Source organism: Pteropus medius, unplaced genomic scaffold (assembly GCF_902729225.1).
Source record: "Pteropus medius unplaced genomic scaffold, Ma_sr-lr_union100, whole genome shotgun sequence".
Taxonomy (NCBI): domain Eukaryota; kingdom Metazoa; phylum Chordata; class Mammalia; order Chiroptera; family Pteropodidae; genus Pteropus; species Pteropus medius.
Window position 1 is genome coordinate 7783958 of NW_024349225.1, and position 27751 is coordinate 7811708.

General features: G+C 56.5%; 1 protein-coding gene across 1 annotated transcript in view; it reads right to left on the reverse strand.

Annotated features, from left to right (window-relative positions):
• Positions 1 to 4188: 4188 nt before the first annotated feature.
• QSOX1 (quiescin sulfhydryl oxidase 1) overlaps positions 4189 to 27751 on the reverse strand; it is a 34969-nt gene continuing 11406 nt past the window's right edge. The window contains exons 3-12 of the mRNA XM_039881352.1: positions 24561 to 24606; positions 23941 to 24043; positions 22036 to 22126; positions 19779 to 19924; positions 18036 to 18170; positions 15945 to 16074; positions 12441 to 12563; positions 11591 to 11738; positions 7982 to 8161; positions 4189 to 6068 (exon numbers count right to left, since the gene is read on the reverse strand). Of these exons, the coding sequence (XP_039737286.1) occupies positions 5284 to 6068; positions 7982 to 8161; positions 11591 to 11738; positions 12441 to 12563; positions 15945 to 16074; positions 18036 to 18170; positions 19779 to 19924; positions 22036 to 22126; positions 23941 to 24043; positions 24561 to 24606 (1887 nt within the window). The 3' untranslated portion in view covers positions 4189 to 5283. The remainder of the gene's footprint in view (positions 6069 to 7981; positions 8162 to 11590; positions 11739 to 12440; positions 12564 to 15944; positions 16075 to 18035; positions 18171 to 19778; positions 19925 to 22035; positions 22127 to 23940; positions 24044 to 24560; positions 24607 to 27751) is intronic.

A 27751-nucleotide genomic window follows, 5' to 3' on the forward strand; every position in this document is an offset into this window, starting at 1 on the left:
GTTATCACTGAGGTTTCCAGTCAACAGTAGTAGTTAAGTTCTGGGGGAGTCGAAAGTTATACACAGATTTTTAACTGTGTGAGGGTTTGGCATCCCTAAACCCAAGTGTTGTTCAATGGTCAACTGTATAATAATGTTATAAATTATATTATTTATATATATTCATATAGCACATTGAATAATATAACCTTAAAATATTTACATTAAATTACATTTTAAAATTATATTATTAAATATAGAGAGTAATAAATAGTAACATTTATGTTTATAGAAAAGTATCCTTGGACATCTTATATCAATACTTGCAAACCGATCTTATTTCAAGATTGCATATTTTGTAAGAGTCGTATCCCTTTGTCGTATTTATGGCATATATTTTTCCAGTTTTTTAATGCGTAATTTGATTTTATGTTTAACTTATTTTAAAAAATTGGTGTTGTCAAGTAGGTGAAACTCTCAGTTATATTTTAAATTGTTCTTATGCTTATCAGTTATATTTTCCTATGCCTTACTTTTTATATCACTGGGATTTGTTTGGGTGTATGGTGTGAAGGCGAGATCCTAGCTGAATTTTCCATAAATAATCAATACTCTCAACATCATTTGCTAAATAATTCCTCCCTCTTCAAAGCAGAATTCTGACCCTATATAGAGTCAAGCTAGACAAGGTTATGGTCTCTCCAGCCACGAGCTGCAATCGGTGGTGACAGAGGCTTCCAGGAAGGCACTGGTGAGAGGCAAGTCATGCCATCACTAGGGGGGAGAAGGAGGCTGAACGGACAGCGCCGAGGCCCACTTCGCTCCGGAAGAGCCCGCAGCCCAGGCAGGGAGAGGCCTTTGCTCTCTCGGTACAGAGACAGAGCAAGCCTTGCCTAAGAAGCACCTGGAAACTCACCAGCCCTGCCAGGTAGATCTCACCCTAGAATCTAAGCAGATGCTCCTCGAGTCATCCCCCAAGGCCAATGCCCCCATGGACTGATCCCCTCAGCCTCATCTCCTCGTGTTGGCAGAGGTCCCCCACCTGTGCCTTGTGACTTCTGGACACTTTCCGCCATGTCTGTGACCTACACCTGCACACATGCTCCCAAGCAGAGGTGAAAGCTGAAGGGAAGGGGCCAGGGAGGGTGAGCAGAGAGCCTGGGCCATCAGCCTGGTGCCCTCTAGTGACCCTCCTGGAGGCCATCACCCCGCCCCCCCTCACTGGGGCTGATCCCCTCCAGGGCAGAGAGCAAGGCTGAAAGAAGAGACCGCCTCCTCTGAGACGACCAGTCACCCAGGCTCCAGGACCTGGGATCCGGGTGCGTGGGCCTCTCCCTGGTGAGGGGACTGCACAGCGGGGCCCAGTCCGAGGGTGCAGGCCCAGTGCATGAGTGGGAGGGATGAGAAGGGGAGTTATTTTCCCTCTGGGTTGCAAATACTCCCTCCCGTCCCCCTCCCCGCTGGGCAGCAGAGGAAGGGAGAAAGCACGTGTCAAGGACAGGACAGGCCAGATACCCGGGAAAAGCCGGGGCCTGCACTGTTGTGGGGGGACAGGTGCAGGACTGAGGAGGAGGCAAGCCAGGCACAAGGGGGTCGGGGTAAAAATCAATCGTTCTACTCAGTTTGGTTTAGTCCTTAAATCTGGGTGTGTGTTGGGGTTGTGGGGGGTGGGGGGTGGGGGTGGGTTGCTCATAGAAGGTTGGCCCCGACATGGGAAGGGGAACGGGAGAAGCTCAGGAAGGGGTGTGTGGGCTCGGAGAGGTGATCGTAGGGAGAATTAGGTCATGCTTGGGGCACAGGAGGCACCTCCTGTGGGGGGCTCTTCCCTCGGCGCAGAGGCTGAGCGAGGCTTCCCTTTCATAGTGGGTCCATCAGGACAGAAATTACACAGGTTGTGATTTCCTTCAGTCAGAGTCCTTTCTGGAAGGACCTGCAGGGATGACCCCTCACTGAGCTGACAATAAAGCAGCTGGAATAACAATAAGCGAGGTGAAGTCACCTTAGGCACCCTGCAGCCCGGTCTGAGGCCTTCCTCTTACAGAGAGGAAATCGAGAGCCAACAGGTGAAGAGTTCACCGGTGTGTTACAGCCACCTAGTTGGTGGGCGGCCAGGGGAATGAACCAGGTCTCATCTTCCTCCTTCGGTTGCTAGGGACTTTCCTCCAGTGCCAAGGCTCTGCGGGTCTCCTGTAGCCCACTCCTCACCCCACACCCAGAGGATGGGCCAGACCTGGGCTCCCCCACCCCACCCCGTGCCAAGGCCGCTGGGGACCAGCCAGGCCAAAGGTGGGCCACCTCTCTGGCCTGTGGTCCCTTCAACCCTGCCCGTGTGACCCCCGCACCCCTCCCATGCGGGGCTTGTTGTCCTTTATGTCTCAGAGAGGCTGCCCCAGTCCCCACCTGCTCTGTCCTTCAGAACACTCACCACAATCTCCGTTTTTCTCACTTTTTCTCTAGAGCGGAAGCTCCTTAACAACAGGGACCAGGGCTCTCTTCTTGATTTATCCCAAGCTTCTATCCCAGTGCCGTATTGAAAAAAACATCCTTTAAAATAGTTTTTAATTTTTTTTGCTTAGAATTTCTTGCATTCTCGATTTTTCTTTGCTGGACTGCGCACGTGCTTTCTCCTCTGCCCGAGGCCTCTTTCCTCCTTATTTACATCGCTAACACTGGCCCGTCTTTCCCCAGCTCAGCTCAGCGTCCTCCTCCTCCTCTAGGAAAGCATTCTTCCACGCTCAGTAGGTACCACCCGCCCTCCCAGCCCCACCCCCGGCAGAAGCGAGATTTTCTGTGTGGCCCCAGAACAAGGAGTTTTTGCTTTGCGGGGCTCCCCTGAGGCCCCTCGCCTCTGTGGCAGCTCTCCCCAGGGGCAGAAAACCTAGAACGGAGGTGGCAGGCAGTGTTCACGGCACGGAAGCCCCTGCTCCCCGCCTGGCAGACCGGGCGGGGGAGGGGACCAGCTGGTGGGCGAAGCAGGTTTATCGATGGCGCTGAGCGCCCTGGGGAAATCAAGGTGAAAGGCAGCAGTCTTGCTGAGGCCCGGCCCTTGTTTATCAATCAGAGGGGGCTGGGACAGGGCGAAAAGATGCCGAGGCTGCTGGGAGGAAGGAGACTCCCCTCGCAGCCCCCGCCCCTGCCTGGGCCCTAGTGGGTCTCAAGTGAGGCCCTGCCTCCTGCCTCTGTGGGCAGACGCTGTGGAGCTGGGGCTGGCCACCACCGCTTCCAGCCTAGCCCTAATTCTGAACCCCCGAGCTCAGTAAATACGGTCACTGGAGCGCTAAGGGCTGGCAGATAGAAACCCTCTGCATTTGGCATTATGTCAGGAACCAGGTTGGGGGAAGCAGGGGTCCTTGAGTGGTCTTGGCCCAGCGGGAGCCTTTTACCCTCCTGCGGGCCAGGGTGCCACTGCCAACAGAGTGCTGGTCGGTCAGTCCCTCGGCCTCCCAGCCAGCGCCCGGCAGAGCAGGGGGAGATAAGCAGATAGGGACTCTCAGACAGACAAGAGGCCTGCAGAAGCTCCAGGCTGGGACCCACCATAGGAACCAGGCAGCTAAAGAGGTAAGGTAGGGCTGACATAAGCAAGGGAGGGCAAGTTGACCCCTGCCTGTCCCTCCACCCCCACCCCAGCTGCCCTAGCAGAGGGAGTATGCTTGGCCCCCCACCCACTCCACACAGAGCCAGGCCATCTGAACACAGTGATGTCGAAGAGAAAACCCCAAATCGGATTGAGGCTCCTGCTCCCCCTTAATGAGGTTCATTATCAGCTGCTCTGATCCTTGTAAAACCCAGCAGGCCGGATTAGGGGCAGGCCCTCTAATCTGGCTGACTCCTCCCTGTCCAGCAGCCAGGCAGGAAAGGCCCCTGCTCACAAACAAGCCCTCTTCTTCCAAGGGAGCTGGAGATGCAGGACGCCTGGTGGAGGAGGGCCCGGCAGGTGCGGAGCAGGAGGCGGGGCTGTACCGCCACAGAGGCCTGCACTGGTGCAGTGGAGACTGACGGGGCCTGGGCCCAGACAGCTCAGTGAGAAGTCGGGGAGCGCCCCATCCGGGAGACAGGGGCTGTGACCAGGGCACCTGTCCCCTGCAGGCCAGGAGCTACGTGAGCCGGGGGAACTCACATCTGCCTGGATCCCAGGTGAGGCAGAACTTTGCACATTCTGTCCAGATCTGAACACTAGGTCTCCAAGTAGCAAGTTAAAGGACACACGGGTACTTGCCTAAACAAAAATAATTTATTCCACAGCCCTCCCAAGCAGTGACAGAGTGAAAATCAAGCTTGTGCACAGTGTCACCCACCCTCTGACCCTTTCACCTCTATGTAACAGGTGATGGACCTTCGAGAGAGATGACGCTCCCCTCACTCCAGCACCCTCCACCTTCAAAGACTAGCATCTACTTTGGAGACTAAAATCAAAAGACAAAGACTCAGCTCCAGGAGGGGTGAGCCCAAAAAGGAAGAGCCACAGCGCATTTGAAGCAACTATTTTTTTTTCCCGAGGCTTCACTCTGCCTCTCACAGGTAAGCCCAGAGCAAGGCACTAGAGATCCCAGCATCCCTCCTAAATCCCACACGAGCCCCTCATCCAGTCCTGCTAAGCCAGCCACTCGCCCCCAGCCCAGTGACCATCACCCGCCCAGCCGGGCACGTCCACATCAACTCCAGCCTGTGAGCTTCCCATAGCAGAGGTCTGGGAAGGCACCAGCCAGAGGCTGTCCTCCCACCAACCTCACCTGGGAGGCCAGCATGACTTCCAGAAGCTTCCAGAAGACCCTACCCTCAGCAGGAGGTCTGAGGGGCTGGAGGGTGGGCGGGCCACGGAGGCCCAGAGGCAACCTTTCCTTCTGGTGAGAAGGCCTCTTCCTACGCAGAGGGAGCGGGATGGTTGGAGCCCTGGAATGCAGTGAGGAGTCCCTCTCCTGCCCACAGCCCGGGGACCCTCCTCAGGAGAAGCCTTGGACACTGTGGCTCACTGGCCCCAATTTATGGCCGAGACCAAGCAGGAGACATTGAAGCTTCAGCAAAAGTGAGGCAGGACTTCAAATAAGCTAAAACAGAGGAATTTGGTGCTGAGAGGCTGGGGGCTGAGCCAGCGCCCTCACTGCCCAGGGCTCCCCTGCCCCTGCTTCAGAGGAACCTCCACCCTGTGCCTGTCTCTGCATCTGTGGAGCACTCATTCCCAGGAGGCCCAAGTGGTCTTCCTGGATTTCCCTAGGCAAGGAGGAAGGGGAGAGGAAGGGGGCAGAGGGCTGGAGGAGCCCCTTGGGTAGCAGCTCCCACTCCTGCTGCCCTCCCAAGTTGGACGGTTCAGGCTGCGGGGTGGCTAGCGTGGCCCTTCAGGGTCCTCATCCTGGCCCGGATGCAGGTGTACACAGCCAGCAGGCCCATGAAGGACAGGGAGTAGAGCACCACACAGAGGCTGATGTCCAGGTGAGAGAAGTCCCCTTCCAGCACCTGCAGCCACTGGCCTCGGCTTCGCATGGCCCCGGCCTCTGGCTCCCTCTCAGGGACACTGGCCAGCTGCTTGGAGCTGCGGCCTACTCGTCTCAGCTCGGAAGGGCCTCCGGGGAGGTCCTTCTCAGCCGAGAACTCAGCCAGCAATATGGCTCCTGTGTCTCGCTTGGCTAAAGGTCGCTGCCCTTCTGGCTGCTCCAACTGATCCCTCTGAAGCTCCACTAAGTGCTCGGCAGGGCCCTGGTCTGACCCGGCTCCGGTCACACCGAGGCCAGCCTGTGTCTCCTGAGGGCCACCTGCCCCAAGTCTCTCCACTGGAACATCGAGGGTGAAAGTCCCAGGGGGTTCTGACCCTCGGCCCACCACAATCTCAGCATTCTCAGGGACTACGGTAGAATTTCCGGTCGCCAGCTCCATCTGTGGGGAGCCTGCCATCCTCTGTGCGCCCCTCCGGGGGCCAGGCCTGGCTAAAGGAAGGTCCAGGACGACGTTGTTCTGGGAGAAGTGGATCTTGAAGAACTTGAGGGTATTGCCCAGGTCCCACACAGGCGTCCCCCGGAGTTCATTGTGGCAGGGAGAACAGAGTTCACGGGGCGGCCACTGCACCTTGGGGAACTGGGGGTCCTCGCTGGGGGCACCTGGGGAGAGAAGCACACAGATTGGCTGTGACACCCAGAAGCCCAGACCTCATTCTTCTTCCGTTCAGAACGCCAGCTCCCTCGTCTGAAGAAAGGGCGCGCCCCTGCCCTGGGACAGGATGAGGGGAGACCCACTAATAACCAGCTCAGGCCTCGGCCCAGCCCGAGCCCAGCAATGGTGCCTCTCTCGGTGAGGGGCAGCCCTACCCGACCCCCACGCCAGCACCCCAACTTTGCTGGGAGTGTGAACAGCTCCCTTTCAGAGCTGTCCCCCGCAAACCCTCGTCTGCCTTTGTCAACTTCGCTGCCGGTTTGTACCCTGGACCAGACACGGGAAATGGCGAGCAGACTCAGAAGAATCCGTCTCACAGTCCTGGGACCGCCTGCCAGTATTTATCTTCTTTTCGCTTTTCTGAAAGTTTCCAAGTCTTATCCAGTGGAGATATATTGCGTTTGTGACTAAAGGAAAATGCCTTTCGAAACAGAGTGCGCGGTGCGTGGCGGTTCCACAGGCGGCTCCACTGCAGGCCTCTGGGGCAGGTAGCCGTTAGTGGAGTTTCCTCCCCAGGCGGGCGCCAAGGGTGGGGAGGCCTGGGGGCTGGACAGGGGAGAGGACACTGAGAGGTGGGACGCTGCCCCCCAACAGAGCGGCGCCGTGGGCTGGGCCCCAGGGGGCCTGGCACCGGCCGCTCGCCCAGGGTCGCCAGCAAATGTGGATCAGTCCATCTGTCTTGTAGGAGGCACCTCCCCTAATGGGCTTAATAGGAAAAGACGTTGCTGGCCAGAATGAAGCAGCGGCAAGTGAAGCAGAAGCCAGAATGGTCATTTTGGGGAGGGGGCGACAAGTAGGTTCCAAGGGTCCGGTGAGAAGTGAGTGAGCGGGCCTTGCAAAGTGAGCACCGGTCTGTACTCGCTCCTGACTGTGATCACTTTGATTTGAAAGGGCCCCACCAGAGCGGGTAGGGTACTGCTTTCCTTTAAGTCCCTCCAAGAGAGGCCATGGCTCCTGGCCCAGCGGCAGCAGCTGGGCTCAGAGGGAAGCTGAGAGCCAGCCGAGGTCACAGGCTGGAGGGTCATTTAGAGCATTTGGTGGCAGGGGTGGGGCGGGAAGGGAAGTGGTGGGAGGAGGGACAGGCATGTGTCTTCTTTTCAAAGTCCACCAAGAGGCCCCAGGAGACCTGGACCAAGTGCAGCCGCCTGCACCACCACCTGCTCTGTTCGGCTCCCTTAACCTCGCCTGCCCGGGGCCTCATCTCCAACCTCACGCCCCTGGGGGGTCTCCTCTGTCCCCATGGACACGCCCGGGCTCCCATCCACAGATGGCTTCCTCCTCACCCGCCAGCTCTAGTCACCCCTGCTTTTGCCAGTTGGACCCATCAGACTCCGGTGCCCGGGGGAACAGAAACGCTGTCGATGACGGAAACTCAGACGAGAAGCCCCTCGCCTCCCACGGGATCCGTCCCTGGTGCTTCCAGAAGGACCTGGTCTTTCTTTCCTGGCTATTTTATCATTAGACCCCCTCCCCAGGCGGGTAGAAAAGGCCAGCTCTCTCCTCCCTACTGGTTTGAGTAAGAGGCCAATAGCCAGGAGGCCGAACCAGGGAGGCAGGAAAGGGACCCCCACAGGCAGAAGGAGGGGCCCTGGTGCAGGGGAGAGAGCACAAGGGCGTCAGGAGGCCAAGGTCTTAGCGTGTCCAAGCCTCGGTGTCTTCATCTGGAAGGTGGGTCTAACGGCACTGACAGACGTCAGCAGGGCTGGTAGGGCATGCGAAAGGGCTCCGTGCACTGTGACACACAGGGTATTACCTGGGGGACAACTAGTGTCCCGTCTCCCACCTCTGGTCCAAGACTCCAAAGTTCCCCACCTCGTCCTCCCTCTGTAGGCGACTCCGGCCTTGGAGGTGGCCTTCTTACCTGCGAGGCGAGCGTTGACCTTGTTGTGGCTAGACCAGAGCCACAGAACAGCGCCGTCAAGGCTCCCCACCCGGTGCATGGAGGCAGCAGCCATCTGCTCGAAGTGGCCAGCGCAGTCTTGGCAGCCAAAGAAGAAGCGCACGTAGCCCCGGATGGCCTGGAGGACTTCCTGGGCCTTGGCTACGGGGGAGAGGAGAGGCCGTTCGCGGGGGCCTCTCAGGCTGCCCGCCCCTGCCGGTCACCTCTGCACAAGGACTCCATTCCCCGGCCCATCCGATGAGAAGCCCGGGTCTCCCCGCACTTCTCCACCTTCCAGGGGTCACTTTACAGTTGACTCCATCTCTTCCCAAACCCCTAAAGCCCAGTTTCCCTTCCCTGCCACTCATCCAGGCTCTTGTCACTTACTGACACTCAGGATGAAGTCCAACCTCATCGGCAGGGCACTCAGGCTCCTTGAAACGTGGCTGGAGAGGACGGCAGGGGCAGCGTGCCCACCACCCGACCCCCACGGCCCTATGTTGGGCCCTGCATCAGGAGTCCACCCTGCTCTGGCCTGCACGCCCGCTCATCTGTTTCCGCCACCCCCAAATCCCCTCCCACTGGGCCCTCTGGACTGGCCTCTGCTGCAAACCCCTGGCCCTTGAAAAGCCAGTCTCCTCGCCTCACCCCTGCACCCGCCAGGACATCAGTACTCTGCTTTCTGCTCCCACACTACCCTTGCGCTTCGTTGCCTCGCACTTCTCGCCTCCTCAATCTCCACCTCCATTCAGCCTCACAATTCATTTCATATCTAATTACCCGCTTATGGTTGTCCTTGCTCCTGCCCCGCGCTCTGGACCTCACCCCTTCTCGCCTCCTCCCGTAAATAGTTTCCTTTATTACATCATCAATTTCTCCCTCAGGATGGGATCGTTCCACCTGGTAGAAACGACGACAATCGTGAAACCCCGTCTCCGACCCCAGTCACACCCTGGTGACGTTCCCATCATCTCCAGTTTCTTCCCTGCTTTTCTCTCTTCAGCTCGATCCAACCGGGCCTTTCTCGCCACTAATCCACACACACGGCTCCTGCCAGACAGGTCCCCAGCAACGGCAGCACCGCGACACCCACTTGGCTGACCACAGCCTCCTTCTCGACACACTATCTGGGGGGCTCTCCTGAAATCGCGGTTTCCTTTGCGGGCCCGGCTCCCTTCGCAGAGGTGCGGATGCTGCAGAGCCCAGAGCTCAGGCCTCAGCTCTCCTCTCTGGCCATACACTAATGGGCTCATCCAGTCTCCAGGTGTTATGTGTCATCTACGTGCTAATGGCCACGAGGTGTGTATCTTTACCCCGAACCTCTCCCCACAGCTCCAGATTCAACAGTCTGCCTCTCCCTTCAGAGGTCTCACGGGCGCACACCATTAAGTCCACCTTCCCCCGAATCCACTCCCTCCCACCTGAGTCTTCCTCGGCTTATAGGACCATCACCACCAGATGCTCAGGCCCAGCCACTCCGGGGTCTGCCCTGGGCCGTGGATCCTGTATACTCTTCATCCAACCCATCATTGAGTCCTGTCAGCCCTGCCTTCAAAACACCCCACTTCTCCCATGTGTGCACCTCCAGCTCTGGTCCGGGCCCACGGCCCCGCTTGGCTGCCCTGCTGGCCTCCCTTCCATGCCGCCAGGCCTGCTCTCTGCACTTGCTAGTCCTCGACCTGTGCGATGGGCTGAACTGTGTCCTCTAAAATCTGTGTGTCCAAGTCCTAACCCCCAGGACCTCAGAATGTGACTGTATTTAAACACAGGGTCTTTAAAGAGAAGATTCAGTTAAACTGAGGTCATTAAGGCACGTCCTAATCCAATCTGGCTGGTGTCCCTGGAAGAGAAGGGAATGTGGACACAGGGAAGACAAAGATGGTCATCTACAAGCCAAGGAGAGGCCTCAGCAGACACCAACCCTGACGACACCCTCATCCTGGGCTTATGGCCTCCAGAACTGTGAGAAAACATTTTTCGTTAAGCCACCTGGAGCACAGCACTGGTTAGGGCAGCTCTGGGAAACCAGTTCAGCCTGGAAGGCCCAGATGTGCCACAGCTGCTTCCCCTCCCCGCTCAGGGCCATCTCCTCGGAGAAGCCTCCCCCAGCCCCTCGCAAGAGCACAGCCCCCTTCTTAGGCTCCCGCACACCCACTTAATTCTGTCTTCCTCACAGCATTCGTCATCATAACTGAAACGATCTACTTGTGTGTTTACTGTCCCCTTGAGGCGGGGACTTTTCATCTCGTACCACGGTACCCCACCCCTAGAGCAGGGCCTGGCATTTGGGAGACGCCTCATAAATACTGGCTGACATAGTGACACCCGGTGCCTCTCCTAATGCCCTCTGCCTCTGCGGGCCTGCCCTCTGTGGGGGGTGGGGTGCTCTTCCTTCCCAGCTCAACTCCTGTTCTTCCACTGACTCTCAGCTGCAAATAATACTAATAAATACTAATACTAATACTAATATAATAAATGGACCCACTTGAAAATGGAGTCAGAGCTGCCACCCCAGACGAACTGTCTTGCACACAACTCTGGAATAATAAAATAGGGCAAAATAACCTTTGGACTGGGCCTCAAGCAGCATTACCTCCCAAAGAACTGCTTGCAAAGATGACAAAAAAGCAAAGATTATGACTACTGGACCGATGGCTACCAGAACGAAAATCAGCATCACTCTGAGCGCCTGTCCACACCGACAGAAATGCCTCCTTCTCTCCATGGACCTGCTACCCCCCGCATAAACACCCCTTGCCTTTGTCTCCTAATCAAAACGTTATTTGGGTTTCTGCCTCAATCGGCGCTTCCCAAATAGCTGTCCTCTTTTCTTTTTTAAAAACCTCAAGTGAATGCGTGCTGCCTCCCGCCTTGGCCTTTTATTTTGAGGTCCACGCGACTCACCTCCTCGAGCCCTTCCCGACAGCGTGGAGCTTTCCTTTCTCTCCCCGCACGGCCTTGTTCCCCCTACCCAGCGAAGGGCAGCTCTGCCCACCCGTCTCACAGTCCGCTAAGGGCGGGGACTGTGTCTTCTCCACCTTCGCATCCCCCAGGCTGAGCCAGGGCCCGACAAAACCCTGGTCCCTCAGCAAACGTGAGTCGAACCGGACGACCAGCCTTTGGGGCATTAGGCGGAGGCGGAGGCGGAGACAGGTCGTGAAGCAGCTGCACAGTCTGGGGAGGGGACAGGGCGGGAGGTGCAAGGTGGTTCCACAGCTTCCTCTAGAAAATGATTTCTCAGTGGGAAACGATAAAATTGTTCAAAGTACACGTATCAGCCATGTAAACTGTGAAACAGACACAGTTCTGTTCTTCGTATAACTATAAATATGGAACCACCCATTTTTCATGAAGACCGTGGCTCTGAAAAAGCCAGGAAAAAGACTCGTGCCCCCCAGTTTGTGGGGCACCACCCTGGGGTGGGGTGCAGGACTGGGTGGCTTCTCCAGGTCCTCCCTTTCTGGAGAATGCTGGTCGTGCGTGACCAGCTGCTAACACAGAGTTCCCTCAAGACGGGCCTGCAGCAGGAAGCCAGCGAGGGCAAGACAGGGCTGGCTGAGTGAGGCCCGGGCCGCACGGCTCCAGACTCACCTTTTTCTTGCGAGTGGTCAACATTTTTCCGAGCTGCCTCCACGGTCAGGAAGTGGAACAGGACCCACAGGGAGCAGGGAAAGCCCCGAAAATGTGGCTCACTCCCCTGGCAGCCAACCCAGTTCACCTTCTTGGCAATCACGGAACCCTAAGGGACACAGATGAACATGAGTGCGTTCGGGGGAAGAAAAAGAATGTGAGGTGAGGTGAGACGCTTCCAGAAGCTCAGAGGTCCGCACACAGCCCTAGGTAAGACAAATGAGGTCCTCTCCCAGACCATCACCTTCTTGGGGCCACCCCCACCTAAGAGCATCGGATCTGTCCTTTTTCTAGCCTCAACCTCCACATCTGTAAAACGAGGAGGCTGATCTCAGAGGTGCCTTCCAGCACTGACACTTGTGTCTGTGCGGCTTTGTGCAGCTGGCTGCCGTGCGCACCTCTGCAGACAGCGGTGAGAGCCGGAGTCGGGAAAGGCGCCCTGGAGCGGGCCAGAGAGGCCACGCTGAGCAGCATCACGTGCTTGGAGGCAACAGAGAGCAGTAAAGACTCTCACAGCCGGTGACGGTGGGTTTTAAACTCCAGCCCAACCACTCGCTGGCTTAGGTGAGTTGCTTGTTTTCTCACCTGCTCAATGAGGATAATATGTACCTCCCGCTAACGTGGGGGGCATGAAATGAGATATGCACGTGGCAGCTCAGAAACAGCAATTTATTCATTATTAGCGGGAGGACCCAATCAAGATCGCTGACTCCTTCCTCCACGCAAACTGGTGAAGGTCAGAGGTCAGTGTTAACCCCCCACTCCGGCGGTCCCCCGAGATGGGAGGTCTCCAGTCGCTCCCCGGACTCACCTCCTTCCTGTTTTCCAGGGCAGTTTGAAAGAAACCGTAGGGGATTTTCTTCCTCTGCTGCCTCCTGAGCCAGTCGTTCATGGAGTGCAGGAAGTTTTGGACTGAGGGCTGGCCGGGGAAGTACTATGAGGAGGAACAAGTTCAAGTGGAAGAGTGAGAAATCCCCCAGAGAGCCCCAGTGCCGGGCAGGGGAGGGGGTGGGGCGGGCAGGGGGCCGAGGAAGGAAAACATTCTGCCAAGACACAAATGTGGGCTCCCCATCAGCCCGGATCTGGGGCAGCTGGCGAGGTGAGGGGCAGGGAGAGAGGATGGGCGCTAAGTGGGGCCGGGTCCCAAAGGTCTCTGTCTAGGCCACGGGCTCCTGTGCTGGCCCCTGACCACGGGCTGCCACAGGGACGAGGCCTGAGCACCTGGGCACTTCCCAGAGCGGCTGGGAACCCTGGGCCCTGCGGTCCACAGGTGAGCTTCTGACAGCAGGTAACTGACCAGCTGGGCTAGGCTGGCAAACGGCCCTTCATTGGTATTCCACGGGCTGCCGGGGGGACAAGGCAGCCCAGGGGCTTATCGCCAAGATCCCAATCTTGATGGTGACTCCCAGCCGTCTCTGGGGAACACGAAAAGCTACTCTGACAATAAGTCAGCCCTAATCTGATTAGTATCAGCACTGTAAAACCACAGGGACTCCAAGGAGGGGGACAGATGTGTGTGTAATGTAGCAGCAGCAGCGTGTCATCTGATAATGCGTCGCACACCACCTTACCACACCTATAAAGTGGGGGCTGAGGCAGGGGGGAGGGTGAGCCAGCGCGGGTCAACAGGGCGACACCGAGAAACGTGCGGAGGGAAGAGAGCGAAGACAGCTGCTTCTGGAGGCGGGAATGACCACTGGACAGCAAGTCCTGCCGACGACCCAGCCCTCTGCGAGAGCCGTCGTCCACTCTCATCAAACCCCTGGTCTCCCAGAGGGAGAAGGGGCTGGAAAGAAGCCTGGGCTGTGGCACGCTCCCTCTTGGTCAGCCCACACCGGCCTCCGGGCTCTCAGCGCAAATTTACAGCTTCAAGTCAGCATTTGTCACTGCTGTCACCCAGCCTCGGAACCTTGGCCTTCTCGGTCTTCTAAGGCCAGGGCGTCCGGAGGAAGGGTGAGTTAAGGGGCTCTGGGCTGCAGAGAGTTAGCCTCTGCTCAGCAGGAAACGCTGGTGACCACGCGCCACCCAGTGGCCAGTCCTGCCAGCCACTCGCCTGGCAGAGTGAGACAGCAGGGAGCGTTCCAGCTCAGGCAGGGCGGGGGCGAGAGGGCACCCACGGGACCTGCACAGTGCCTCCCGACTGGGCGCGCCCGGGGTTGACAGTTCCCCGGGGCTGAGAGGCCAAGTGAGCACGTCACCCTTCAAGCCTGCAGTGCCCCATGCACGTAGTGGGTCAGGGCGTGGGTTAGATGAGACACAGGTACAAGTCTCGGCTCAGCCACCCACTGGCCGGAGGGCCTGGGACAAGGCAAGGTGCTCGCCCCCCTGGGCCTCCCTTTTTTCTCCGCATGACCAGATACTGCTTGTACCCACCCCACAGAGTTTGTTAGGAGAAATACAAATAAGCTAATACACAGAGAGTGCTGTGCAGAGTCTGGCACCCTGTCAGAGCTCAAGAAACGGTAGCTGCTACTATCACTGCTCAGGAAGAAGCTACCCAAGCAAGGGCAGGGCCAAGATACCCTGCAGCCTCCAGGGGACATGAGGCAAGGCTCGAGCAGGCCCTGCAAGCCCGTGCCCACAGCCCTCTGCTCCTAGTCCTGAGTACGCCTGGCTTCCCTCTGTCCTCTCCCCCAAGGCCAGCTCTGTCGTCCCTGAGGGCCCCGGCTTCTGGCATGAAGGGCTCCTTCACCCCACACCCACTTCCAGCACCTGAGGGCGGTGCTGCTTAAGCCCCTGCCAGACGCAGGCACTGCCTGAGTCTCTTCCCCTCACACTGACTACAGACAGTCCCACTGGGGGCCGAAGGAAAAGCAGCTTTGAGTCCAGCTGAGAGATGCAAGTGGCTCACAGAAAACAGCTTCCCCAGGAAAATTCCTTCGCAGTGGACTGGGCTGGGAGGCGGGGTGTCTTGTCTCCTGAGGGATGCCTAGAATGGCCTCTGGGTGTCAGGTATGTGTCAGGCAGGAGGGCAGCACACAGAACTGTCACGGACTTTCCCCCTCTGATTCTCTGGGCCAACCGTCCCAGGTCTCTGAGACTCGGAGACCGAGCAGCTCACAGGGTCTGAGGAAAGGCCTCTTTTATCAGGATGGGCTGAAGAACAGGGGCTTGGTCTGGCAGGACCTCTGGGAGGGGCAAGGGCTGTCTTGCCTTAGATGGTTAACAGCATTCTGGATACCTCACAGGGAGCTCTAAGTGGATCTCTCTCTCTCATTCTCTCTCTCTCTCTCTCTCTCTCTCTCTCTCTCTCTCTCTCTCACACACACACACACACACACACGACTAAGCCAAGAGGGCTAGGCTGGCGAGGTGGGGCAGGGGGACCAGGCAAGCAGGCAGCTCCTGTGGGAGAGGCACAGGTCACCCTCAGAGGCAGTCCCAGCTGCCCGCAGACTCAGCTGCCCTAAGAAGCTCAGGCCTGGCACCCAGGGCTGTGGGTGGCTGAGTCAGCAGGGAGGCTCTGAAGGGGACCAGGGCCTGGACCTGACTCAGCAGTCCTCAGCGGCCAGAGCCCAGGGGTTTAAGTAGGGCAGCACTGGCAGAGTATCTGGAACCAGAGAGAAGGACGCAGGGAGGCAGTGGAGGCAGGCGCAGGAGGAGGAGGCAGCCCACATCTCCCCTTCGGAGAGGAAGGAGCATGGCAGAGAAAGGGGCGCAAGCTCTGATGCCTCAGTGCAAACCTCCGTCACACCACCTCCCACCTGGGAGGTTAGGCCTAAGGCGAGTCCCTTGAGCATCCTGAGCCTCCTAAGTGGGGCTAGTACTCGCCTCCTTGCAGCCAGGTTGGGAGGATTGAATGCCTGACACACATCAGGTCCTCAGTATGCAGCAGCTACACTTTGCGGAGTAGCCACACGGACAGGAAACCACCAAGGAATAAGGAAGACCTGCCTGGGGCCAGGCACCAGGGTCAGACTCTGCTCAGTGTCTGGGAGGGAAGATGGGAGACTCAGAGAAGGCTTCTTTCCTTCGCTGTGGCGTCCATGGGCGTGAGAGGCCACTCTCCAGGCTCACTCTAAGGTGGAGGACCCCGGCAGGCAGAGCCAGTCACTGAATTGGCTGGGGATATCCCCAGAGCAGCTGTCCCAGCCACACCCCTGCACAGAGTTGTCCCTGGCGGTGTGACACTGGTGAAGGGCATGGCTGAGGCTTTAGGGTAGCAGCCCATGGTGGACTGGGACAGCTGTGCGGCCAGATGTCCAGCCAGAACAGGAGCTCCTGAGGGAGGGACCGGGCTGACCCCTCCAGGCTGGGATGCACACTGACCCTCTGGAGCTGCACGCACCGACGAGGGGGGCCGGGGATGGCTCACCTGGGCCAGCACTGCCATAAACCTTTTCAGGGCCACCAGGCGCTGCCCCTCCAGGACAGAAAACTTGCCCACTTCGACCCGCAGGATGTAGTGCAGTGCAGATTCCAGGTCGGCCATGTAGATCTTGGAGCTGGGGACCCAGAAGGAGGCAGAGAAAGGGGCATTAACCACAGGCAGCCTGGGGAGGCACGGCCAGGGCTGAGGGGAGAGACGAGAACGGTCACAGCGGACAGTCCCAGAGTCCCGTAAGCTGCCAGGAACTAGCTGTGTGACCTCAGTATGTTACTTAACTTCCTTGAGCCTCAGTTCCTCATCTGCTAGGACGGGGATAAAAATAAATTGCTCACAGGTAGGCAGCTGAGAGGATGAAACACAAGCACAAATGTAAACCCCTCAGCAGCTCCTGGCATCGAGCAGGGATCCCCACTCTGCAGGCCCAGGGCCAGCCCGTGACTCACTGAACATGCTTTCACCAGGCCACTAGTGGAAGGCGGAGCTTCATTCTCTGTTCTGAGCAAAGACCCCTAGGGACAGACAAACAGACCGACAGGTGTACCCACACAACATGGCTCTGGGAAAGCTGGGCCCTTTTTGAGAGACCGAGCGAGGGTTTGGCTGCCCACCAAGCTGGGCATGGCGGGGCCGGGCAACAGGGTAAGTGGTAAGTGTATTTATTTGGGGGCTGATGTCCTCACAGCTATCAGACCTCAGGTGTCGAGCGAGGCTCCATCTCACATCTCCTGGGCTGACCCAGCTCCAGGGGAAGGGCTGCAGGCTCCAAGCTGGCTGCTCTACCCCGTGCCAGAACACTCGCCTGGGGTCTAGACTCAGGGCTCTCGAGGGCTGGTTGCTTCTCTAGCCACCTCCTGAGACCGGGGTTCTGGCCACGGCTCCACAGGGAGCCAGGCCACCTCCGTCTACCTCTCAAGGCCTCAGGGACATACCCTGTAAAGTGGACTGATGACTCCGGCCCCACCACCCTCCTAAGGTTGTAGGGGGCCAACGAGGTCAGCTAAAGAGGTGGGTACTGTGACTGCCTGGCCAAGTCCTCTCTCTGCTCCACTGTGGTATGCCTGGGCCTCAGTTTACCTCTCCATTCTGGTGTTCTGCCTGAAGGAGTGGCCTCAGGACTAAGAGAGAGAATGTACGGAAGGTACCCACCCAGCACACAGTCTGGCACAGTAAGTGTCAGCTATTATAATAATCTGAGGGATTTGAATAATCATAATGACCATTTTAGTTTCTCTTCCCTTCTCCCTGGGATTTCCTAAAAATCTCTCCACGAGCACTTAAAGTTCCCCATGCCGGGATGCAATTTCCTTCTGGCAATTCCTTCTGCAAACCAGACGACCTTTCCTCCAATTTTCTTGGTGGAGGCTGCCTTCTGATGCAGCTCTGAGCTCCCTGGTCAGCTAATTCCACTTGGTATGAGGTGGAGTGTGGCCTTGTCTCCCCACCCCAAAAAGCAGGAATTCTACCACAGGAGCCTCGGAGCCTCAGAGAGAAGAGCAGCTTTCTCAAGTTTACAAAAGTGTATAAAGGTACAGGCTACCTCAAACAGTAGTGAGCTCCCCGACAGCAGAGGCATTCAAATGAGGTTGGGTACCTTCCTAGAGGGGATGCGATGAAGGGGCTGTAAGCCTTGTGTGGGTAGGGACTCCATCTGCCCTGTACAGTCTGTGGTCACAGTGCCTAGGACTTAGCAGGCACTCGAAACCATTTGCTGAAGAAATCGCTGCTTGCGTGGGAAGCTGGCTTAGAGGCCACAGATTCTACTTGTTTCTGAAGAGTTAAGCTTAAGGAATGTGGGCCTTGGAAAGTATTTGTTCCATCACGAAGGACAAAGTGAATGCTGTTCACAACCCCCGCCCCAGTCAGCAGACACTGGGGAGGCTGCCAGCGGACTGCCACGCATCCAGGGCCCTCCTGGGCCCCCAAAGGCCAAGGCCAGCCCTCAGCGTGTCCGGGCTCGGGGCGGCATGCGCTCAGCCCAGCCCGTGACAAGGAACAGAGTGTGGTCTGAAGGGGGTGTCTGCGAGCCGAGCAAAGGCTGCGGTGGGGAAGGGATGAGGAGAACCCGGCGGGCCTCACCGATCTGCAACTTTCCACACGGTGGGAGCGACCGTGTTAGCGGTGGTTTGTGGGACCGTGGTCTGGGCAGCCTCCCGGGTGTTCTCAGAGAACCTCTGCAGGTAAGCCGTGTAGAAGGACCTGGACTCCACAAGCCTGTGAGGGAGGAGAGCCAAGCAGGGAGGCCGTGAGTACGGAACGACAAAACCCCAGTCAACTCAGCGGCGGTGGCAGGGGGCTCATCTGACAGAGCTCGGTTCGATCTTATCCTCAGTGAGGTCAAAATCGGGGCACCCAGGCTTCACTTTAACCTTTCCATTCACTGCTCACGCTGTGGAAAGCCTCTGCGACACCAGTCTGATGTCAAAACCCCAGCTGGAAAAGCAGCTGACCTGCCCTGCAGAGGCTATGGGACAGAGCACCTCTGGGGTTCTGCCCAGGGACAGGATGGCTGGGTCTGACTACTCTCCCCAGAGACCAAGGGTGCAAAGTGACGGCTGACCTCAAGGAAGCTGCCCGCTCACAAGCTTGCTCTGAGGTACCAGAGGTGACATTATTCCCCAAGGAAATCATATATCAAGGAGTTGATATACGATTTTTCAAAAAATAGCAACAACAAAAAACGATTAAATTCTCAAGTCCTTTTACAATCCGTTCGGTTTCGTTCCCTCTCCGGACAGAGAGGAGTCCTCAAGGACTCATCTCCTGGTCAGGGGCCCGGGGAGGGAGGGACGTGAGGACCAGCAGTGGCGTGATGGGCCCCCCGGGGAGCTGGCACTGGGGAGCATGGCTTTCTCCCCCGCTGTCCTGGCCAGATGTTCATCGATGAACAGATGGCTCGGAAGCAACATCGTCACAAACAATTTTCCCCTCCACCAACTCCAAGTGAGGAAACAATGCCGCCTCCCCGGCCAGGGCTGGCACTCTCTGGGCCTGTGCAGAGAGTGACTCCCTCCTGTCCCCTTGCAGCCATCCTGCTTCCCTCCCCCAGCAGAACCCTGACGAAGCCTGGCCCAGCTCTACCCGGTGACCGGCCCGGTGAGGCAAGTGGCCGCCCTGCCCAGCCTCAGCTCAGCGCGGGACGGCACGAAAGGCCCTGCGGGGCAGCTCGCTGGGCACCGCGGGCAAGCCCGGGCCTCCCTGGCCCTCGCGCCCCTGCCTGCAGGGCCAGGCTGACAGCCATCATCTATCTGCCCGGGAGGGCACCGAGGCACCATCTGGCACCGTTTAACAGGCCATTCAGCAGCGGGAGCCTGACAGTAGGGCTGCGGATGGCCTGATTGTTTTCTCTTGGCATTTTGGAACTGGCTATTGTCGGGCTCCTAATGAACTTTTCTGCAATTAGAAAACCAAAGGGAGGGAGGGTCAGGCATCTCTGGGTGCGTGCCAGGCCTGCAGCCTGCCAACAAGTCTGTCCACGAACAGAGGGAACATAGGCGGCTGGGGACGAAGGCCAGGGCTGTGGCGGGGAGGGCACAGAGCGCCAGCGCTGGGTGAGCCAGGGACCCGAGGCGGGACTCCTGAGCTGGGGGCAGCATCCCGTTCCGGTCTCCCGGCGTCTGGAGGTACAGACACAGTCCCACACCGCACAGGCACACGTGTGCTTCTCCTGCAGAGGGTGCTGCTCGCCTGCCCAGGGACTCCTCAGGGGACTCACGGGAGAAAGAACTCGGCAGCCGCTGTGAAAGGCTGGCAGCCTCTCTAGGCAGGAAGAAAAGCTGAGCACAGGGAGGGAGGAGGAGGGCAGAGGGACACCACACTTACACGGGGACCCGGGAGATGGAGCCGTTCCGAAACAGCAGGTAGCACGATGGGAAGTTGGTGACACCGAACTTGCTCACCACATCTGTCTCCGTGTTCAGGACCCTGCGCACGGCGATGCCTCGACGCTGGGACAAGTCCAGAGTCACCTGCAGAGACAGCAGACATCTGGGGGCCAAGCCACCGGGCAGAGGGAGCCCTGAGAAAACACCTGGCAGCATCTATTGTGATGAGTGAGAGACTCGCGTCACCAATTGTGTCTACCCCACAGGTAACAAAAGGCAAACCCCGCCTTAGAGCTGGGGCCTCGGAACTGGGCCCACCACACGTCTCGAATCTTCCAGGACAGTTTAAATTTAACGCGATTTTCTTTCCAATGAAAGCAAATTTGTAAAAGGTATAATAAAATGTGGGTTCATCTTTATTCTTATATTTATAAGGCTTTTCTATCTATATTCCAAATCAGAAAAACACACTAAGTCAGACATAACTTTATTTTTAGAAAGAACTAGGAAGGGAATTAGCGAGCATTTACTGAGTTTGCATTGTGTGCTGTAGACAGATTGCTTCATTAATCTTCAAAATAACACTATGAAGCAGGAACTATCTTTAGCAGACTGGGCGAGGAGGGGCAGAGCAGTAGAGGCCCGCCGGCCTACACCTCTCCCTGGCCTGTTTTCCTTACTTGCAAAATTATAATAATAACATTAACAACCTAAGAGGACTGAATGGGTTAATTTTTTTAAAGGCTTAGAACGATGACTTGCAAATAGTAGGCATGTAAGTGTTCATTTCAAAAGCAAAACTTCTGTTGTACATAAAGAAACTGAGGCTTAGAAGTGAAATTGTGTGTCCAGGTCACCTGGCTGGCAAGCGCCTGAGCTGGGCTATACAAATCCCAGTTCAGCTCTTGGCCACTGTGCCCTCCTGGCCCTCAGACTAACCATCCCCGAGCACCTGTGCATGGACAGAGCCCACGGGAGTCCCTGTTCACTCAGGTACTTGGGGCACAGGCAGGTGGGGAGGGAGAAGAGCTGATTCCAATGAACTTCTATGGGACAGGCCTGACCCCACGCCTGGACTGGGACTCCAGAAGGGAAAGGCACAGAGCTCTGTGCTCCGACTCATAGCTGAGAGGCCTGGAGACCGTGCGTGCGCAGCTCTCGACTGTGCTTGATGAGTTTCAGGAGGAAAACCACTCAGAGCCAACAGCGGTGTTCGATTTTCTCCTCGCTCTCCTGCCTCGCCTAACCCCTTGCACTGCCTGGAACTTCTCCCAGGCACTGGCTCGTCCCTCTTCCGCATCCAGGAAAAGCCCACACGTGGTCTGGAGAAGTCCATGAGCCAGTGGTGGAACAGTCAGCTCTCTCCATTAAGCCAGGGGAATGGATCTTGATAAAGCACCCACTCTGTGCCAGCTACTAATCCAGGCCCCCTGCCTAAATCATCTCCTTTGACTTTCTCGACGATACTCTGAAGAAAGGTAATTATCACTTTATAGACAGGGAAATGAAGCTCAGCAAAGTTGAGTAACTTGATCAGGACATATCACGTAAGTGACGGAGTGGAAATTCAAACCAGCATGGTTCTGTTAGCTGTCTCACCTGGTAAGGGAACCCATTTCCTCGGGAGAGACTGGATGATCTCTGATGTCATCTCCCTCCCATTTCGTTTTTATTCCCATTCCAAGGGGTTGGAGTGGGGGGCAGTGTGGGCTCTGGAGGCAGACAGACCTGGTTCAAAGCCCTGCTCTATGAAGCCACTGGCTGTGTGATCTCAGACATGTCATACGATCGTCTTCATTAATTGTGAAGATGAGCATCTATGCACGTCGGCAATCTAATCCAATGCTCCATAAACAGCAGATGTAACAATATTTGGTTTCAATGAGGGGGATAAAAACAGACACAGGACATATGATATAAAACACAGTCAGTAGCGGTATATTAACTTTTGTATGGTGACAGATGGTAACTAGACTCATCGTGGTAATCATTTCACAACGTATACAAATGTCAAATCACTGCTGTATACCTGAAATTGATATGGTCTGTCAATTATACTTCATTTAAAAAAAAAAATATGCAAAGATTTTTAAATGGAAAGGTCCAGCTCCTACACGGCTCGATTCTCCCAGCAGGGGTCATGTCAGTGCACGTGGCCGAGACCCTGGAATTGTGGGAGCCGCCCTGCTCCTCAGCTCACTGGGTTTTCTCTCAAGGGCGACCCAGCAGTTGCAGAGACCCCAAGGGCAGCTCACCTCTCTGCCCAGGTAGGAGCCCTCCTTCTCAAAGATCAGGGCCAGGTACTCTTCATTGTTTCTTGCAAAGAACCCATCAATCTCCTCCAGCCTGTAAGAGACAATGCTGGCGGTCACTCTCTACGGTTGGTGACAATGAAGCAAAACAGTGGGTGACATCAGACGTGGCGGACGCGGTACTGCGAGTGCTTCCGCACGAGGCTTCATGGAAGTCGCCCCCGCCTGCCACCAGAGGGGGGGAGGAAACCCAACCCTTAGTCTCAAAGGACGATGCCCCGTGGCTAACTCTGGTTCTTCACCTCACCCACCTGGCTGATTCGCTTGTTCACTCCATTTAAGAGTGAGGAGTGCGCGGAAGGTCGTCTGGGGAGGGGGACTGGGAGGGGCCCCTTTGAGACCGGCTGTCTCTATGTTCTGGGTGAGGTCCAGGCTTAGTGAATATGGACTTTATTGGTCCCTAAGAGACTGGCAGTTAGTACCCACCAGATACAAGCCTGGATCTGCGGCAAGTCACTCCCGAGTGGGAGATTAAGCAGAACAAGTGAATTAAAGAACCAGAAAGTCATGGGTGCAGGAGACTTAGAAACTGTCTAATCCAATCTCCTTATTTCAAGATGAGAAAACTGAGGCCCAGAGCATAAGTGGCAAATTTTATTATTCCCCCCAAATCAGAGAATTAAGCTACCGATTGCTTTCATATCTCAAAATTTCAACAGAAAATAGCTACATAATACAAAAATGATTTGTCTCCTTTTCCTAACTCAAAGCAAAACATCATGACACATACTTAAGAGGCCAGCAGGTGACATGGCATCGGGGGACTATGACTTCCTTTTATCCCCAATCTGATGGCCTAGTTCCCTCGGCTGGGTCCAGTGATGTGGCAGTGATCACATCTAAACAGAAGGCACACATGGGGCCAGCACTGGAGCCCAGCCCAGGGACAGCACAAAGGACATGCTAGAGGCGGCGGCCCGAGGATGAAAAGGGATGTACACTCTGGCCCCAGCCTCTCCAGCATATCCGTTGGTGCTGTCACTAGGCTGGGCTCTAGCACTGGCCCCCTGAGGGGCACACAGACTGAAAACTGCACTTATAAATCCAACTCACAATGACTCTTACTGTTCTTTCTAATTCTCCATCCTCCGGAGGTCTTCCCTGAGCCCCTGGACTGGGCACGTAGTCTTGGTGTGGCTTGGGGTTCCACAACCAGACCCAAGAAACACCATGCTGACAGGTGCCCTGCTCCTTACTTCGTCCCTTCCTTAATGACCATGTCCCTGCCTCTCGTTTTCTCACATCCCTCAAGGTGCAATTTTAGCACCCCTTTTTTCCTAGAAAAGAGGCAACCGTGGAAGCCCGGGAGGAGGAGACACCGGCCACCGTGCCTGACTCTGCAACAGAGAGGGCAGAATCATATCCCCCAGCCCCTCGTCACAGCCATTGCTCAGGAAGATGACCTCCCTCATTTCACGGAGACGGGGCTTAACTCTTCTCGTCCCCCACCCCCTTTTCCTCTAAATGGTACCCAATCTCCCTTTCCCTCCCCATGCCCGCTCCCCCAGTGGTCCTTCCTGGGTTAGATCATGTGAAATTCTGCTGTATCCCCAAACGTTCCTGGGGACAGGTGTGAGAAGCAGCAGCAGGCATGACCTGGAGAACCCCTGCCCCTTGCCCTTCCCACCTGGCTGGAAAGATCCTTGCACCTGTCAGTCAGCCCCAGGAAGACAGGGCTCCCAGGTAGGCCCTCCGGCACCAGGAAGCCTCTGGCCCGCGGAGATGGCTGCTCCAGAGGCAACAGGAAGAACCAGCCTGGGTCCTCTTCCCTGCTGCTCCCACCACCTTCTTGCTTCCAAGCCTGTGATTCTGGCCACCTTGCGCCAAGCCTGCCCCAATCCCCAGTACCTGGCAGGCTCCAGTGGGGGACAGGCAGGGGGCCACGTGACACTGTGGGACTCCAGCGCGTTAATGAGCCTCTCCCGCAGCGTCTGCACGTCAGCACCAGCCACTGTGAATGCAGACAGACGGGGGGAGGGGCGTGAGGAGAGCCAGGGAAGGAATCCAGCATCCCCATCAGCTTCACTCACAGACAGAAAACGCCCAGGACCGCTAGTTCTGAGAGAAACGGGGCAAGGCCAGCCCTCTGTACTGGAGGAGTGGGGTGGGGGCTACTCACAGCCCTGAGCTATGCCAGGGGGACAGGAAAGACTCCCTCGGACCTGGGCCTGTGAGGGTGCTCCCCAGGGGCTGTCTGGCCTGCCCCTCTGGACACTAAGCCCGCTCTGATGTGAAGGGCTAGTCCGGGAACATGGCAACCCTCCCCCGTCCCGGGACCCCGGACAGGCTAAAATGGAAGGGCCTGTCAGCCTGGTGTTCCTGAAGGCATCGGCTTTCAGTTGGAGAAGTCATCACTAGACCCTGCTGGGCTTTCGCCCCTGTAGAAACCCAGGTAAGAGAGAGAGGCAGGGAGAAGATGACATTGACGTCACCAACGCCAACAGCACGACACGAGCCAGGACACCCACCTGGCACTGTTGTTCCCGAGCCGGTCTTGGTAAAGGCCTTAAAGAACTGGAAGCAAACACACGGGCAAGAGTCAGTGACGGGTGGAGCCCAGAGCACAGCGCCAGCACCGGCGCAGGACGAAGCTGCGTTTCAGACCCAGCGGCTTAAATGGGGTGACTCTGGGCTAATCGCTTAACTTTCGTGAGTCTTCATTTCTTCACGTGTAAGATCAAAACAAGGAGGTTTGGCTCTTGGAGCTGGACACTGATTCCTTTCCCCACTGTCTTCGCGTCTAATCCCTAATCCCACAGCTCTGAGGCGCCCAGAGAAGCTGCAGGCGGCAGCCTGTACACCTTACTGGAGGCGGACTTCCTACAAAGCACCAGAACCCAGCACGTAAAGACTGGGAAATTTTTATTGTGTGAATGAACATGAAGACCACTGCTGTTTTCCTTAGGGATCCATCTGGAAATATCAAGTGAAGTCACTTCGTACACCCCAGGGAAAGGTTAGCCACCCTCGGAGGCAGTCTGTCCTTGTTCCTTATCTTGGAGAAGGGGCTTGAAGGCTGCTGTGCCTGTCCACTGAGAATGGCCAGCCTGGCTCAGCAGAGGCTCTGGGTAGGGATGGGCTCCGGTTCGGTCCTACTGAAATGTGGCCCAGAGCCTCTGAAAACGCAAGTCTTGTTACAGACTGTCCAGTTTAACGCATAGCTTTGCTCTTTTCCCATTTACATGACACCCCAGGCCCAGTCTGTCACTCCCTGGGCAAGAAGACAGAGAGAATGGAGAATGACTCCTTAGAATCTGGGCTTCTAAGTGGAGAGACAGCCGCCAGGACTCAGGAGGGGACAGAGTTCAGTTGTCCTGACAGACAGCCACTCAGCTGCCCGGGGAAGAGCCTGCGGTCTAGGAAGTGGCCTCTTCCTGAGGTCCCTAACCTCGGGGCCACTTGTATCTACCTTCGACCTCTGCCTCCAACAGCATTTGGCCTTATCCCAGGCCAGTGGTGGAGTGCGGGCCTTGGGGTGTGCAAGACCAGGGTTCATGGCCCAGCTCTGCCATGCCTTGGCTGTGTGACCTTGGGCAGTCATGAACCTCTCCAGACCTTCTCATCTTTAACACATTTGGAATTAATAAAATCGTGTCCACCTAACACTTGCAAAACGATCACAAATGTCCCGGACTGTGTGACATGAGATCAAGTAGGTAAAGCACATGAAGGCATTTATGGACTGACTGTTTCTCAGAAACAAAATTTAAAAATACACCTATAAGGGGTTTGGTGTGCTCACAAATAACAACCCGGAGGCTGATTGTTACAACGGCGGTCACCCTCAGAGATGGCGCCCCTGCTTCCGTAGACAGGACACACCTCGACTCGTTTCCATTGGCATGAGACACGCCTGAAACCATGTGACCTTCCCATGCTTACAGCTGTCATTTGCAGTTACTGAAAAGTAACACAGTAACTTTTCTTCCTCAGCCTTCAGGTTGGCCAGGTACTTATTAAAGAGGCAGGCATCACCTCCATCAAAAGGCAGCCCCAATTATCATGCTGTATCCCTGAAGCTTATGTACTATTACATACCCAGGTTACCTCAATAAAAAAAGAGAGAAAAAGGCCACCTCCCCAGACCCCAGCTGCAGGCAGCGTTGACTCGGGTGGGAGCCTCAGTCAGCGAGAGCGAACTTGCCACCCGCCCTCCTTCCCACCTTCCTGACTGGGAGGGCGGGCCGATAGCTCGTTCATCCCTGCCAGTCCCACGGCGCCTGGCCCAGTGTCTAGGACACGGAAGTACTCAAAAGACATCTGCTCGGTTAGACTGAGAATCTCTGCCCTTTGATCATCTTGGAAGCTCATGTAAAAATCACAGTAAAATCGAGTCGAGGTACATTTTTGTCCTCTCGTTAAAACACATCCTCATTAAGTCAGCTGTGGGAGGCGCGTACCCCACCCAAGGGGAACCACCACCAGGCCTGGGGAATGGGCAGTGAGTTTTCTCTTCTCCAGAGGCAGTCAGCACCCGGTCCGTTTTGTCACTTTTCACAGGAGCATCTGCCTTCCCCAGATTTGGAACCCCTGCAAGACCTCCCCATCTCCCCAAAGGCAGGAGACCAGCGGGCATCGGGCAGGTCTTTATGGACCTAACTAGGAGTAGCTGCCTTCCGGGGGCCAAGTGAGGCTGAGCAGAACGCACACTCAGCGGTCATCTATGGCACTGAATCCAACCTTTTAAAACAAGTTTTAAGGAAACTGATCCAGTCTCCAAATACCTTGTGGTGAGCCCGTGGGGACCCACAGGCTTAACCATTCTGACGTGTGGACCGTCGGCAGAGATGGCTGGGAGGGCCGCTGAGGGGACCCGCCCATTTCCAGGGAGGTGCTGGGGACATCCTTCTGAGCCGTCTCCCTCCCGTACATCTCACTCTCTAGTAATGGCCCCACTCTGTACCCCACAGGGTGTCACCCTCCCAGGCTGGAATTCAAGGACCTGCCACTACTGGGCTCCCTCCTTCTGAGCCCAGCCTCAACCCTGCACTTGACCCTCTGCTCCAGCCAGACCAGTCCTCCCAGCACACCACAGCCCTTCCCACACAGGGCCTCTGCTCCCACCTCCTTCCCTGCCCACACGCCTCTCCCCTTCGACACCACGCAGAAGTCCCCTCCTACAGGAAATCCTCTCTGATGCACGAGCCCAGAAAATCTCCCAGCTTTCACTGCCTACAGACCTCTCACCGCCTGTCGACTAGCTGGGGAGCTCTGAGTGTCCTTACGGACAGGACAGGGCTTTCGTGCCTGGCCTCTCACGCTTCTGGCCAGGTCGTGCACCCGGCAAACACTCACTCAACAGCTGCTGATGAATGGACTGCCTCAAGTGCAGTGCCCAGAGGGGCGACCATGAGCCCCAGGGCCAGTGGGAAGGAAGACAACTAACATTTAGTGACCATTTTCACACGTAAGACTGCATTTCGCACCTGGCAGCAATCCTACTGGGTAGAAATTATTATTCCACTTTTACAGACAGGGAAACTGAGGCCTGTGGCTGAGGCATTGTTAAGAGACTTTCCAAGTCACACACAACAAGCAGTGGGGCCAGGATTTGAACCCATGTCATGTATCGCCTCAGCATCCTCCCCGCTTCCCCCTAATGCTGCTGATTCCTGTCATCTTGATCCCATCCAGGCCTTTGGATCCTGGTCCATTTCCC